Consider the following 16393-nt stretch of genomic DNA (forward strand, 5'->3'; position numbering starts at 1 on the left):
GTGCTGAAAATTGGGATAACTATTCACGCTGTGTCACCTTCTGTGTCAGAAGCAAAGACGACAAAGCTTTCAGCTCCTTCTCCATGAGTATTAGAGCCATGCTGAAGAAAAAGTCTGAGATTTGGAGAATTAAGTCAGAATACTAAGTGAAAATATGTGTCATTTTACATGGTAAATATCAATTGATGATGCATTCAAATATTTGTCTGTATTAAAATGAAGAATGCTGAGCATCATGTTAAGTTATACATTAGTATAGGTATCACTGATAACAAAATACTTCATCTTTTATCACATCAGCACCACTTAATCAGGGCTTATGTTTAAAAATGATGTAAGAAATTGAGTCTATTTCAAAAAAGAACCAAAGGAACTGGGAGGAAGTTGCTTCTTTTGTGTAGCAGGAAAGGTTGTAGAGGTCAACAGTATATTGTTGGCTACATCTGCATGATGGGGTTTCATAGTTTCACAATGACATTGGTTCAAGATTTTTTATCCAGAACGAGTGATACTCCTGAGCACGGGTTCTCCTTACTCCTTATTTCCATTTTATTTTTTCATGATACAACTTTATTCTCCAAATCTCAGAAAAAGATGGCCCCAATACTCAGCCATTGTAGAGTTTTAGATAAAAAAATGTATAGGAAGTTTTAGCTGTGAATCCTGAAACTGCATCGCAACAAAACAGAAGTGAGAACAAACTGTCGCATACATATCCCTACGGGGCGGTTAGCAGATTGCAGAGCAGTTTGTTGGTCAGAAGTTGGCAAAGGAGCTGGGACAATAAAATGTTTATGAAATGGTCCTAAAGGATGCAAGGGTACAGAGATGAAGTGTGACTTTTACTCATGTTAGAGATGCATGCATTATAAAAAGCTTGATCTCATCTTGTGTATGTCAAAGTGTCATAGAGACTCACTTAATAACTCACACGTCTTCTCAACCCTAACATGCTCTTCCAGTATTTCCTATAAGTACCCCTGAACCATTGGTGCTGCTTACCCCACCACGGTGCCTCACAGCCAATCGCACGCAGCAGGGAGTCCTGCTCACCTGGATCCCGCCTGCCAATCACACAGCACCTATCCAGCATTATGTCATGGAGTTTCGCCTGGGGGAGAGGTGGGAAGTCTTGGACGACAGCATTACTGCTGGGGAGACGGAGTTGCTTGCCCGAGACCTCATCCAGGTAAAAGACAGGGACTGTACACTATGACAACCACACATCACTGAACCTCGAACTGCCCGTGAAGTTTGTGCTGGCAGTGAATGATTGACGTGTGATAGTGCTGCACATAGATGCACTGTATGAATGTGACATCTCACATCCGCAAATGCCCCATCTTTGGACACCTACAGGAAACTCATGTTCACCACAGCTTATGGACTCTAGCCTCAGCCAACCATCAGTATTCAGCCAATTATCAGTATTATTATCTTGTGTTTGTTTCTTTTACTTTGTGTTTTCCCCCTGTAAAGCACCTTGGGTACCCTGAAAGGCGCTATGCAATCCCAAATTATTATTATAATTATTATGAATGACAAAAACCTGTACGTTAAAAACTGATCATTAAAGGTCCAATGTGTAAGATTGGGCTGATAGGGATCTATCGGCAGAAATTGAATATAAAAATAATCTTAGTGTGGTTTCAACCAGTGTTTAATCACCTAAATTGGGTTGAGGGGTATTCAGCTCCAACATGAAACTTCACCACTAGATGTAACACAATCCTACACACTGAATCTTTAATATTAGAAAAGCTTCAATATGAAAGATGTGTTAAACCCACAGAGTTAAACACACCTTTTAACTTGCCATACAAATGTCATACAAATCTCAAGACACATAGACAAAAGTCTTTATGATATAAGTTCAGTGTACAACATTATGTCATTTGCTTTCTTTATGATTTATTTGTTGAAAAAAATCTAAATTTTCTGAATATATGTAACCTCTACTCATGGTTCTCCATTTTAATATGACTGTTGGAAAACTCGAAAGAGTGTTACAAGTATAAATCATTTTTTTTTGTTTGTCTGTTACAGTACATAATTTATCAAAATAAAAGTCACAATCACATTCTTTTTTTTTCCAGCCAAGGTCGTACTCTCATAGTTTTGTCCGGGTCTACATATCTTTGCACTATTAATTGCCATTCTAGGGATCAGGGAAACAACATCACAACATGCATGGGGCACAATACACAAGCATCAACAGGATTTTCAAGTCAATTTAAACCATTTTCAGAGATGAACTCCTGGAAAATCTCCAGACAATGGAGTTTGGGCTTTGTCCAGAGCTTGTTTTTCACATTAATTCTGCTGCAGAGGTCACATTTTTGTTTACAGCATAATCCTAAAAGTTGGCCTGTTTCTCAAAAAATGAAATCTCATTGTCTTTCCAAGTTAACGTCTTTGTTGTTGTCTACTGTGTATTACACCTCTTTTTTTATCATGAGTTATTTGTTTTCTTTTCCAGTTTTGCCTCTGTTGCGTGTTAAAAACGTCACCAACACACCCTCTTGCTCACAGTGAATCCTGCAGAGGATCTCCTGCTGTGTTCTCACACAGGCTCGTTTGGACATTTTCAGGAGATTTTTCTATGTAGCTGCCAAAAAAAAACCTGCAGCCTTTTTTTAATTCATTTGCATTCACTCCTGAAATGATTTAGTTTAGTGTACTGAAAGCAGCTTTATATTTTACATAGGTCTTTTCAAATCTTTGAGTCTAAAACAAGTGATTAGAAATTAGAGCCCTGATTGAGCTTTTAAAGCTGACCTGATCCCATCTGCAGTTAACTACATTACCTTTTCATTTATACTATCATTCTACTTCAAACAAGGTAAACATATTGTAGAATTGTTCTATCTGGTGGGTTATGGGAAGGAAGCACGTCGTGTTAATGAGTCCCACTGTACTGGAAGGTTTTCTCCCTCATCTGTGTAGTCAAAGTTTGTCTTGACTCCTGTTAGCTGTCAGATAAAACATTACCTTTTGCACTTTGTTTTTGCGAGTGTACTTAGACATGCTCAGTATTTTCACAATTATTTTCCCTGTTCACATGTTAAATTGGCAATAACCCAAAAACTCATTCATGTAGTTTGAGTAGATGGTTGACCCCTATGCAATTACTTAATTATGGGGCCTCATTTATGTACCCACTTTCTTTCGCACTCAAAGACAAGTGAAATAATTCACAGTATCTGAAATAGAAGTAAGTTCACAAAGCTATATGAGCTGTCGGCCCCATTGTACAGTTATTGTCAGACTCATACCAGAATCAGATCTTACTGCATCATCAACTCAACATTATTCCATATTGTCACCTAATCTAAACATTTTCAGATTCTTCAGAAATAATTTGGTGTCATCTGTGCTGCTTCTTATCTAAGGGCACGTTCATACATACGCCAATGCGTTGGGGGGATGTCACTGGTCTAAATTCAAGTTGAACTCCATGCTGTGGAATTGCTTCAGCCACAGGAAGCAAATGTTTTATCTCACCCCTCTCTTACACAGATTGAAAGCAAACGGGAGGCAAATGTTCGCCACTGCTACATTCGTGTATGTGTGACCATGCTTTTATTCCCCCACAGCATGATATTGAAGATATGAAAACCAAAGCATGACAGTAGGGCAGTCAAGTGTTGGTCAGTTTTAACTGAACAGAAGGTTCATTAGTTGTTGACTACATAATGACTGAGTTATGTTACTACTTAACAGGTCTGACCTTTGTTTTAATTGTTTGGTAAGTGAGGAGCCTTAGATGTCATCAGACTGCGCAGGAACATAACTAAATGATCATTATTTAGATAAACCACTTATTATTGAGTGAAGCGACAGGGTTAGAGGTGGGGTGCACTAACCCTAACCCACATAGCTCAGCTGTCAGTCAGGGTGCTGTCCCATACACTCACATTCAGCTAACCTCACCTGCACTGGACTGTGGGAGGAAGCATGTGGAGGAAGCCCACGCTCATACTGCAAACCCCACACAGTAATCCTATGACTGAGTTCAGACTTTAGGCAGAGTTGATTCCTTTCTGTTCGTCCTCTAAATGACATGCACCCACTTCAGATTAGGAATATGTATAATAATGCGTTGCCAATTCAACCTTGGTTGTCATAGTAACCAGGCAGGGAATTCAAACGCTGACTTTCCTACTTCCTGAATCTCAGTGGGTTTTAGTGAAGCTATGAAACTCTTCCATCTCTTTACTTCTACCTCCACAGACCGTGTACTGAACCACCAGCTGAAACATGAACAGTATATACACTGTCTCAGTATAAGTTATGAATACATATGCAACTTACAGAACAATACATTTCCTACAGGAAAGGAAAAAAATCAATTTATCCTCAATGATTTATAAGTTCTGACACAGTGCCTCTTTCTCAGTGTTTCACATCTTGCTTATGTCGGCTAATTCTCCTGCCATGACATGTTTGAGCTTCTTTCTTTAATCTAACCACCACTTTCAGCTCCATGCAGATGCTTTTTTCTCTCCCTCCACTGCACAGCAAACACCCACACACTCCTCTCCAGCGCTCTCACCACACACACACGCTAGCTTGTATAACTTTTCTGCTGCAAATTTCTCACTGCATCAGTTGAGGTCATTTCTCGAGGAGGGATCTTCTGTTTCACTGTCACTGTGTGTGAATGTGTGCGAAAGTGGGCATGTGGTGTGATGTGTGCTATGACACACTCCTCCACATTCAACTCCTCAATCTTTTCTGGCAGTGCTAAGCTCGGTCCACAGCATATGCATTAGCAGGTTTACGAGTGTTACAGCAGCAGTACAGCTAAGTAGGTGTTGCACCCTGCTGAAGTAGAGTTTTTTTTCCGGCTTGACTTCTCCTCTTCCTGCCCTTGGGCAAGACATGGAATCTCTACCATCTCTAGAGCTGCTGCTCTGTGGCTGCACATCCAGCAGCACATTAATGAACAACAGATTCTAAAAGCCTCAATGTGTCTGTTCTTAATGATTTAATCTCAGGTGATTTATCCACATGAATCATTCACTACCACATTCACGTCAGTTCATTCATTTTCTATGGACATACTTGTTCTCATCACTTCACAAACTCTTGATACCGATTGATTGTAACATTTATTCAAGATAGAAAGACCTTCCCCTGTGCAATGAAATCAGCTGACAAAATACAAAAATTTATACAAATACAATAAGGCAGTATGAATAAATCTTCAATTTATTAAAGTTAACATCCTTCTGAAAAAAAACACAATTTTATTTTTTTGTTTTATCCCTTATTTCTCTATTCCTTTTTCCTCCAAAACAATACTTAACTGCTTTTATCATTGCACTTCTGTAAAACTGTCACTCATGTTGCACAGCATAAAAAAGTGTCCTAATCGATGCAGCAGAATGAGAGTATCTTCTTTATATTCAACACTTTCTTCCCCCTTGTGCAGCGATCATTGCACTCATGATGGCTGACAGTTCAGGCATTTGGGGTTGTTATGCTACTAGCAGCTAAAATAGCCTGGAGCCTCACACAGAGATTAGGAGCAGGCTACAAAGGTCTGCAAGATCCCTTTCTTCTAACTCCACACCCTCACATATTTGTCAGACTCGTAGTTTTCAGAATATTCAAGATTCAAGTGACATCACCGCACTGACACCCTCTCTGGAGCCATGTCATATTTAGGATGGTCGTAACTAAGGAAGCAGAGGTTATGATTTTTCTACTATTTGTCCCTTGTATGGGGTGAGATCTGTATATTTACCAAAAATGCTAACTGTTAGCATCATCTCTAAAACCCTCTTGGTAAATGGCCAGGTCATTTAAACTCTACAATGCAGGATTTCTGTTATAAATTTCAGATCCCAAATCCAAGATAATCCCAATGACATCACTGGGACATAATCAGGGTTATTTTCTCTGATATTCTAATTCTCGTGCTGCTGCTTTGACGTGTAAACTGACCTCAAACTTGGTTGTGAGCCCTGAAAAACCCCAATCATGCGAATTCAGTTTACAGTAACTGATTTCCATTGAGTCTTTTGTGTTGAAATTATCCTCTTTTAATTGAATCTTATTTGAGCTGTTAAGCCTTTAAAATCCCATAAATTGTGTCACTAAAACCAAAGGGTAACTGTCAGACTGAGCTGCACCAGTCATTTACTGAGCCTCGGAGACTTGGGTGTCGTCCACTAACCAGAGGGTTTGTGGTTCATTCCCCAGCACCTCCAGTCTGCAATCTGAAGGGTGCTTGGGTAAGAGACTGAACACCAAATTTGTGATTGAAAAGTATGCAGTATGAATGTGCACGTGACTGCTACTTGTAGTGTAAAGCTCTTTGAGTGGTTGATAAGACTGGAAAACTGCTTTATAAAGCGCTTCACAAATACAGTCCATTTACCATATAACTGGGTGATCTTTGGAGAATCCTACAGCCTGGTCAAACACTTCACCACACATCCTGAAGGTTTACATTGTGATGGTTTATTTCCCTCTTCTTCTTCTGCTTCCAGGAGGCGTGGTATGAGTTCCGTGTCATGGCCGTCATGGATGACATGATCAGCGAGCCCAGTAATGTAGTGGGAGTGTCCAGCACAGGTAAGCATACGCATGCTATAATGTCACATGTGGTTAATAAAAATACAAATATCTATTGTATAAACCCACATTCCTCATTATAAATGCATGATGCATCTTCTTCATCTTCTGGCTCCTCGTTGCCTTGACTTTGGGGGAGCTTTTCATACCAGAGTTGGGAATCAACCCAACAACCTCTGGCTCTAACCTGCATCTATAACCTCAGGCCATCTTAACATTTCAGTTCTGAGGAGGGGCTGCAGATGTATTGCACACTCAGCAACTCCAACTTTACATTCTGCCCACCCAGCACAATTAAATGTAAGCGTGCTTTACATGCATACTGCTTTTTAGCACCCTGAAAAGTATGACATCATCATTCTGCCTGTCTCCCACAGATTGCATCGTTCTGCTCTGTGCTAATAAAAATACAGATGGATTCATCAAAGTCTTTTTTGTTGCAACACTGAAAGCCTGAATCTGAAATGAAACCCCTTAAAATAGGATGTTGCCTCCACTGCAGAGGTCACTGAGTACACATCAGCTGAGCATTTCTGGAGAAGATTTGTTCAGAGACTGCAGACCTCTCGCAGTACTCTGCTGCCCCCCACTGGTGAAGCTGAACAGCTGTGCAATGTGTTGCTCAAAGGCTCTTACTCCGTCCTCTTTTCTTCTGTCAGTGAATAGCATGCTAACATAACGTGGACACACTCTCTTTTCAAAGATAATAAAGGTGTTTTTTTATTGGCTGATCAGATTCCAGTATTGCAGGATACAATACTTTAGATTTTGCTGTATCATGCTCCCTTGCAGGCAGCACATAAACAACTTTAAACCTGTTTGTCACCTTTCAGCAACAAAACTGTTCATCTATCCCTGCTCTTGTGGAACCATCACATTTTAGTGTTTTACACACCATGTACCATGTTGAGCAGTCCTGTGTTTCTCTTGATAATTAGAAAATCATTTTATGGCTTTGTTATACATTGTGCCGTCAACTGCCTTTGTTTGTTGTTGTCAATCAGGAGGAATAGGTTGAAGTTATAACTGAGTCTACTTCATTGTGATGTGTTCCATTAAAGTCAAACACGTATTGACTGTGATGTTTGAGCTTCACTCTGTGTGATGTACGTGTGAATCTGTTTTCACATTTATCTGATGAGGGACGGCTGTTTCTCTGTGCTCAGCTCAAATCTCAGCTCAACACGTATAGTCTGAACTGATCAGGTCGTTTTTCTAATCTCAGTCCAGTATGCATGTTGCACAAATATTGAAATCCCTTTTATGTAACTACAATTCACATGAAGCTACATTTCCATCATCACAGCTTAACTTGGCAGCAAAACATGATTTGCATCTGACTTTCTTTCTCAGTCCTAAAGGTCAGCTCCAAGATATTTGAATCTCATTGTAAACAGCAGGCTTTCATTTGCCCAAAGGTCTGTGTGCAGGAACTTATCAATGATTGGATTGCGAGTTTGTGGATTTGAGGAATGTAGCCTTCTAGTAAATATCACCCCAGTTTCAGAGCCAAAAAAAGAATGTATGTCATTAGCATTAATGTGGAGGAGCGCTATATCTGATGTCTAGTGCGCAAACTAAACTTTTACATCTGTATTCTCGCTTTTTGCTATATTCATCAAATGCTCCTGAATTCTTGCTGCATAAATACTTTTTTATCCCAACTGAAGTTTTTTTCTCTGACTGTTTCCTCCTCACATCACAGACTTCTTCCCTCCTCCAGAGCTGGTGGAGGAGCGTGGACTGGCACGCCCTGTGGTGGCGGGCATTGTGGCCACCATCTGTTTCCTAGCAGCAGCTGTCCTGTTCAGTACAATGGCCGCCTGCTTCGTCAACAAACAACGCAGACGGAAGCTCAAGAGGAAAAGAGGTGAGGGGGGATTAAAGTCTCCATAATCCCTGAGCACATTTTCAGGAAAGGTTTTTGAAATGTCAAAAATATGATGAGAAATTTCTCACATTATGTTGCATTTGGTTTTCAGGCATTTCCTGGTGTCTTTACATTGGTTGGCTGCTTTATCACTGTTTCAGTTCTGAATACATTAACTGAAACTTTTAAGTGTGACACATTTAACTCAAGTGTGCTTAACTGATATGTGTACTTGAAACATTTCCCCACAGCGTCACAACTAACCATACATTCAAACAGGAAGGATTCCTTAATTTTGACAGTGTAGCAGTTGTCCATGCCACAGGGCTCTCACCACAGCAGCCTGCGACACACCATTCTGGTTTAAGCATATTTTATTGATCACTTGAACACACATGAGTAAACAGAAAGTCCAAACACAACTTAAAGCGTAGCTCTTCAGCTCCGTCTCTCTCAGTGCATCTGCGTGTCCTAGTGTGCTCGTGAGGCCGCTCCTCCGCTGCCTTTTAAACCTGAGGATCAATCAGCTAACAGCTCTCACCTGTGCTCGTTGATCCTCTGTGGTGCAGGTGAAGGTGCTCTCCCATCCCCCTCACCTCCACACCCTGCTGTTCTGCCTCTGAGCTTTGCAGCAACAACACTTGTGTTTAGTAAAATTAAGTTCCTTTAAACTTGTAATGTATATGCCTTGGTAATGTGTTATTTAAATATTGAAAACACATAAAAAACAATTTATTTACTGTTAATAATGAGCTGCAGAGACTTAAAAGGTCTGGTGTGCTTATACACCGCAAACCTCCGCCAGGACAGAGGATGTATCATGAACTCCTTCGTTTGGATAGTTCTGAAAAGAATGATAGACAGCTTTGTAGTGATTATGTATAGGTGTTAATCACAGAACATTTGTGCATTAGTGGTGTTTTTTTTTTTCTTTCAGACCCTCCTCTGTCCATTACCCATTGCAGAAAAAGTGTGGAAATCCCGTAAGTAACCACCATGCACATAACACACAACATATTTTACACTTTATTTCATTCCCAAGAGCAGCACTGCACATTGCTCTACAACAAACCCCTAATCAAAGGGCACAACAGGTAGCATTCATTTTGCTCCCCGGTCAAGCATCACACCATCATAAATACTCACTGTCATTCAAACAGTATTACATTCAGCAATGCAAACAATAAACACACTGTACTTTAGAACCATAGCATCTGTTGTAGCACAATCACAGTACAAATTGGGAGACTACCTTCCATCGGAAAATAGGTAAATCAGTCTATCAGTCTCTTAATCAGGAGTTAAAGCGCTCAGTTCAGAGATCCTTGTCACTGCTTTGAAGGAATACACAGGAGAGAGACCTGGAGACAAATGATGTGTGTAGGGTTAAATGTCAAGCGACCGAATCAGTGAGACATAAAATAACACGTTCATATCAGAATGAAAATGTATTTTCACGTTGTTCTCTGGCTTTTCTGGCCACGTTTCATTGAATTCGGAGCTATTATTTGGAGCAGTTCAGCACTGACTCAGAGAGGAGGCTCTTTCCTGGGACTCCACGGTTGCTGCGCCAGCTGGTTTGGTAGCAGGGCTGCTCAGGTCTTGAGTTGTTTCTTAAAACTATCAACAGAAGAAGCTTGTCTGATGTGTGTTGGGAGTTTGGAACATACTTCGATAAACAATCAGAGATGTATGAGGGTGCTGTACCATTAAGAGACTTAAAAACAAGTAAAATCATTTGAAAATCAATCCTCAGTGATACTGGAAGCCAGTGTAAAGACGCTGAAACTGGAGTAATGTGATTCCTTTTCCTATTTCTCCTTAAAACCCTGGCTGCTGAATTTTGTACAAGCTGGAGCCGATCAATGGATTTTTTGGATAATCCTGAATATAGTGCATTACAGTAGTCCAGGTGGGAAAAACCATAAAAGCATGAGTAAATGTTGGCGTCTTTTGTCTTTTGTCATCAGTAGCAAGTACAAGAATTTCTGTATAATCTATGTTTGATATGAGAAAATTGTTGCTCATCCATTGTTCCACACTAGAGAGGCAATTTACAATTTTGTTTTTAGCATCAATGTCATCTGGCACTATGGATAGATACAATTGAGTATCATCACCACAACAATGATATTTCACACCATGAACACTAATAATTTTTCCGAGTGGTATCATATATAAGCAAAATAGAAGAGGACCAAGAATGGAACCCTGTGGAATGCCGAAAAGATTATCATGCTTTTGTGAAACATGGTGACCGAGGCTTATAAATATGTCCTGCCAGAAAGGTATGTTTTGAACCAGGTTAGAGCTGTGCCTGTGATACCAATCCAACTTTCAATGCTGTGTAAAATAATCTTGTGATGTACGGTGTCAAATGCAGCAGATAAGTCGAGGAGCATCAAGATAGATGCTTTTTTCTTATCTGCACTCACTCGAAGGTCATTTATTATTCTCACCAGTGCTGTTTCGGTGCTGTGTAAAACCAGATCATGTTTATAGTTTATATGTAAGAACTCATCCAACTGTTTAGATGTGGCCTTTTCCAGAACTTTACTGAGGAAAGGCAGGTTGGAAATGGGTCTGAAGTTGTTCAGCAAAGAGGAATAAAGATTTGTTTTTTAAGGAGCTTTAGAGCTGTTTTGGGTACATCTGGAAAGATAACTGTTTCTGGTGAGCAATGGAAAAAATTTAGTTGGAGTTGCATCCAGTGAGCATGTGGAAGACTTCAGTTTCACAATGAATTTACGAAGCTCTGCTTCACTGATTTTTTAAAAAGAATTTAGAGTTGTCTGGGAAGCGGTTTGAGTTGTGTTTCTCGTGTTTGTATGGCAAGGATACTTATTATCTTGTTTTCAGAAATTCAGCCATCTCTTCTCATTTCAATTGTGAGGCAGGACATGTATATTCAGAGAGCTGCGACAGATTTAAAAGGTGATTGTTGAAAATAAAAACCCAGGATTGTTTCTGCTTTCATTTATAACTTTAGAGAAATATGCTCACAGCATACACAGCTTTGTTGTAGGTGAAGAGCAGTCTTGTAAAAATCTCCATGTGGATTGTTTCTTTTCTTTTCCTCCACATTCTCTCAGCTCTATGGCATTCCATCCTTATCAGACATATTCTATCATTTTTCCATGGCATTAGTTTAGTCTGTGATTTCTTTTTGGGTTTCTCAGGTACCACACTGTGGAGAGCTGATTTTAATTTGGAGTTAAAAAGATTTACTTTTTCATGCGTATTCATTGGAGAGAGCATGAACATAATGAACATAGATAGCCTCTCTTAATGAGATATTCTGTATATTATTTTCTTGTGCCATCTATGGTCACATCAAAAAACAAACAATAGTGATCTGACAGGTTGGTATGATGAGGATCTGCTGTTGGTTCCTTGGTCATTTGTGGTCGAAAAGTGGTCCTAAAGTAGATTTGCGGAATAGTCTTAAAAGTAATTTTATGGTTGGTTGATAAAACTTCCAAACTACTATTAAGAAAGACTTAATAAAGTCATTGACAAAATTAAAACTGTGAAGGAATGAAGGAATACCAGTGTAGATGAGGTTAGATAAGACTTTTTCATGAGGTTTCATGAGCAGTTACACAAAAACCTAAAGGACAAAAAACAAAAGAAGAGTAATACAAAGGTTAAAGTTAAAGTACCATAAGTGTGGACATGCAAAATGTACAGGAGAAAAGAAGTAGACTAAAAGAAATGAGTAAGAGAGGACAGGGCAGGGCTCTTGTTGTCAGGACTGAATTCTGGGTGGAACACCGGCCTTTCTCACACAAACTACAACTCTCATCCAAAAAACATCCACACACACACACACCTTTCATTGTGTGTGTCTTGTGTCTTTGACAGAGTCAGACAGAAAGATCAACTTCACATTTGATTTTTCTTTGAGGATTAAAATCTATGTTTTGTCGGAGCTTATCTTGTCTGCATCCTGGGATGCACAGCAGGCTGCACCTCAAAAGGTCGTAAAGCGAGTTTGTGTCCCCTGTTCATTTTGTTTTCATGTGAAGACATCATCCTCACAGGGTAAAAGAAGGTGTTTCTGTGTCTTAATGATGTTTCTGACACTTTTATTGAGCGGTGACAAGTTCACTTGACACATCCTTGGAGTTTCTAAAAAAAGCTTTTTTTCTTTAAATCCACTGTTCGTCTGTGATATTCACCAGATGTCTGACTTGTTTATTTGTGAAGCCAGCTGCAGTATTTACTCTTTCAAATGTTTCTGGACAACAGAGGTTAGTGACAGTCTGTAGTCTTTCGATAAAAGCTCCATTCCATTATTTTCGTTGCTCTGTTCTCATGTGACCCAGATATCAATCCAGTCGACCGTCATAAAGGACTCTTCAGTTCCCTAAGTGGACATTCCCACAGTGCACAAGAAGACTACAGATGGCACTCGTAACATGAATCATGCCAGTGAGCAAGCATTCACTGACCACAGCCTTGTCACTGGCACACAGTCAGTAAGAAAGTATGCTTCATTATAGTACGAGTGTCAAAATGTTTTCTTATGAAGGACGGGATAAATGCTCAAATCCACGTATTGGGTTCTACAAAGTACTAATTGAAGGTCTGAATATGTGCAAAACATTTCTAAAAAATGCTTTCACTTGGTTATTATTGGTTACTGAGTAAAGATTGATATATTCATTGTAATTTAATTAGTGTTAAAGGATACATTTAGTGTCATCGTACATTTTTCCTCAAACATATCCCATGTAAAGATCCTGTGTGTGTCAAAGTCGTTAAAGGAGGATATATCTTACTCCTCTGCTATAGAGCTCTTCTTCAAATCTGTTAAAACACATTAGTAAGCCACCCTGTCGCCATGAGTGACATCTTTCTTATTTTGAGTTGATCTCAAATTAACTGTCAACATCTTTAGATGGAAACATTTGGCTTGAGACTGAGAGCTACAGACCAAGCAGGGGGTTTCACAGCTTCTTTTGGTCTCTCTGGTTTTGGTCTTTTCAAGACACTACTGTCGGACTTAGCTTTGAAGTGTAGTCTGAAAGTTAAACCTTAACAAACTGACAGTAGATGCTGCTGCTCCTCCAAACAGCATTACATTTCATCTGTATTGTATCACCATAAGAGCAGAATCATTTCAAAGATGCTATTATCACGTAACATTTCTAAACATAAGGACAAGTTTGAAGCACTTGCAAATATCAACTTATTTGAATGATGTCTGCATTTCAAATACAGGTTTATGGAGTTGATGTTATTATTGATTGTGTATAACATTCTAATATTTCAAGAGTTACTACAAATTGGAGCCCTGGCTGTGTAGCTGTCATAAGCAAGCAATTTCAGGAAATGCATGTTTCCTTGATTGCTCTTCCCTCGCCGCTCTTCCACGTCTATGTCTTATATTGGAGGAACAAAAAAAAAAAGAAAGACACAATAAACCCAATTAAACACAAGACAAGCCGAGACAAATCTGAGCTGCATCACATGATCTGGTGTTCTGCACTTGTGTGTGGGATTTTGGCTGTATAACTTTAGACTCAATAAATGGATAGTTGTGTATCTCAATGTGCAATGGTCACATCTTTACTGATATTTCATGCATTAACCTCTTGTTGCTCCATGAAAGCCTCTCTTGTCTCCAAGCTTTCTCTCTCTCCTCTCAGATCCACTCTGAGTCATAACAGCTCCATCACATTTCTGTCTTTTTCATCCCATATTTACAATAATATCAAACTCTTCTCTCTCATTTTCTGTTGCTTTTGCTTTTATAAACATACATCTCATTGACAGGCATCCTATTCACCCCCATATTCTCCCTACTTCTCACTGTCTGATCTCCCACTTCTGCAGGAGTCCACTTAGCTTCATTCCCAGCATTGAGCCCTACTGGGAGGGGCTGGACGCAAGCAGGTACAGGCCCCAACCTACCAGTCCTCAGTGAGTGTGCCAACCATTGTCCCCCTGTTCTTGCACACTGTATACACCCCATTGCACTTGGGTTCAGCCCCAGCCCCTCAGACTCCTGACCTGTCTGCATGCTTGTGGCTCAATGTCCCCACCAGGCAAAAACCTAAGTGGTTGCTTTTTTTACTATACATGAAAGGTCAAGGACCTTCATCACCAGAAGATGAGAACTGAAAGCATAAAAAAATATATATATTTCTTGCCAATTTCAAAAATCTGAAAACCCAGAGAACGGTGACAAAATCAGTACTTTTTTCAGCTCATTAGGAGTCACTCATCATAAATACAATCTTCAGTTTCATTAGATCGCTTGACATTATCAGAAATGTAGACAATATAGGACCCTAAATGGGAATTAGCTTAGCTTAACATTAAGTCTGGAAGCAAAAGAAAACAGGTAGCCCCCTCCGCTTCCAGTCTTATAGTGTATTGTATCTTCTGCCTGTAAATGATAGAGATAATGGACACAGAGATCATATCGGTCAACTACACTGTAAGTTTCAACATCAAAGAGACCAGGGCCGATGATGAAACAACTTTTAAGGAAGTTAATGACAAACGCTACAGGTAAAACATTCTTGCTATTCCATGGTGCAGACTGTATATTGCTGATTTTGTCAAGATTTACTATCTAAATCTTCAGACATCTGTTTCCAGAACAGTGAAATTATTTAGATATATGTTCAATTGCAGTATTATATATCCTATATAAATATAAAAACATGTTGGGAAATGCACTTGCTTGCTTTGTGACAGTGAGAAGATGGAAGCTACAGCCAGCAGAAATAGGGGGAAACTGCTAACAACGTCTCCCGAGTAGCACATATAAAATGCTGATGTGCAGACAATACACAGCAGCTTAGAATTAAATTAACAACATATAAATTGTTAATCAGTAAAAATGTGGTGCATGTCACCGTTGGACAGAGCTGGACCAGCTGTCTCCCCCTGTTTTCAGTCTTTATATTAACAAAGCAAACTGTCTGCTGGCAGTAGCCTTCTCTTTACCAAACAGTTTTAAGAGTGGTGTCAACCTCCTAATCTAACTGTCAGCAATAAAGTGAATCACTGTAGTGTACCTTTGTCATTCTCCTTGTGTTCCTGCACATCTTATGCCTTGTGACTATTTTTGTGCTTTGAACTGTATGTGACTGTGTCCCCACTGACTCCTTTAAATCACTATTCCACCTCTGTGTGACCTGAGACACTTTGTTTCTCACACCCCTCAGTTGATAGACTTCACCATCATTCCTTTCCCATCCCAGACACTGTCACAGTCACACATGTTCTTCTCTTTGTTCATCTGATAGAATATAAGAAGTGTTCTAATTGTTATTCTGCAGTTTCACCTTCTAACAATAGCAACATCAGTGCATACTGCCCTTATGACATTCAGCCTTTTAATCTAACTGTATAATGATAGAGTAATTTTGAAAGACCTATATCACAGCATCAGTTTTTGAATCTTCATACATTGAACTTGTAATGAGGCAGTAGTTACTGTGTTGCCTTTATTTTTGTTTTGTAATGTTACAGCCAGCACAATGAGCATCAGTATTTCATACTGTGTGTGCCTATAGTACATGATGGGCAGATTCTGGTTTGCCTGTTATTTTGACCACCATCGCCAAATGGTTGTTTTACCAATAGGAATGGTGATAAAGAATCTAAAATGAATAATGAAAAAATATTATGTTGTATGAGTAGTCGTGGTAATTTCTAAAAGTAGATCTTGCAGCACTGGACTCTGAAAACAGTCCTTTAATATCTGTCATATGTAACAGTGGTTTTCATTGTTAGCCTCCTGCTAAATACTCTGTTCATAACTCAGTCATTATATGGAATACGCATTAGGGACTATACTGAGGGATGGCTATGTGTTTCATTTGACCACGAAATAAAATGATTGTGGCTTCAAAGCAAATCAATGTTTCTTTTCCTCTTTCCTCTTTAAATACATTTTATAGTTTGTGTATATTAAGG

The 16393-nt window shown here is 39.4% G+C and overlaps 1 protein-coding gene across 7 annotated transcripts in view; it reads left to right on the top strand.

Annotated features, from left to right (window-relative positions):
- The window catches only part of LOC109628489 (protein turtle homolog B-like), a 120322-nt gene that overhangs the window by 86921 nt on the left and 17008 nt on the right, over nucleotides 1-16393 (top strand). For 4 of the 7 annotated variants that reach the window (XM_069539956.1, XM_069539957.1, XM_069539950.1 and 1 more), the window contains exons 14-18: nucleotides 963-1189; nucleotides 6501-6585; nucleotides 8291-8455; nucleotides 9393-9438; nucleotides 14297-14383. In XM_069539956.1, the coding sequence (XP_069396057.1) occupies nucleotides 963-1189; nucleotides 6501-6585; nucleotides 8291-8455; nucleotides 9393-9438; nucleotides 14297-14383 (610 nt within the window). The remainder of the gene's footprint in view (nucleotides 1-962; nucleotides 1190-6500; nucleotides 6586-8290; nucleotides 8456-9392; nucleotides 9439-14296; nucleotides 14384-16393) is intronic. The other 3 variants (XM_069539954.1, XM_069539955.1, XM_069539952.1) reach the window with 2 other exon arrangements.

Source organism: Paralichthys olivaceus, chromosome 15, assembly GCF_024713975.1.
Source record: "Paralichthys olivaceus isolate ysfri-2021 chromosome 15, ASM2471397v2, whole genome shotgun sequence".
Classification (NCBI taxonomy): Eukaryota; Metazoa; Chordata; class Actinopteri; order Pleuronectiformes; family Paralichthyidae; genus Paralichthys; species Paralichthys olivaceus.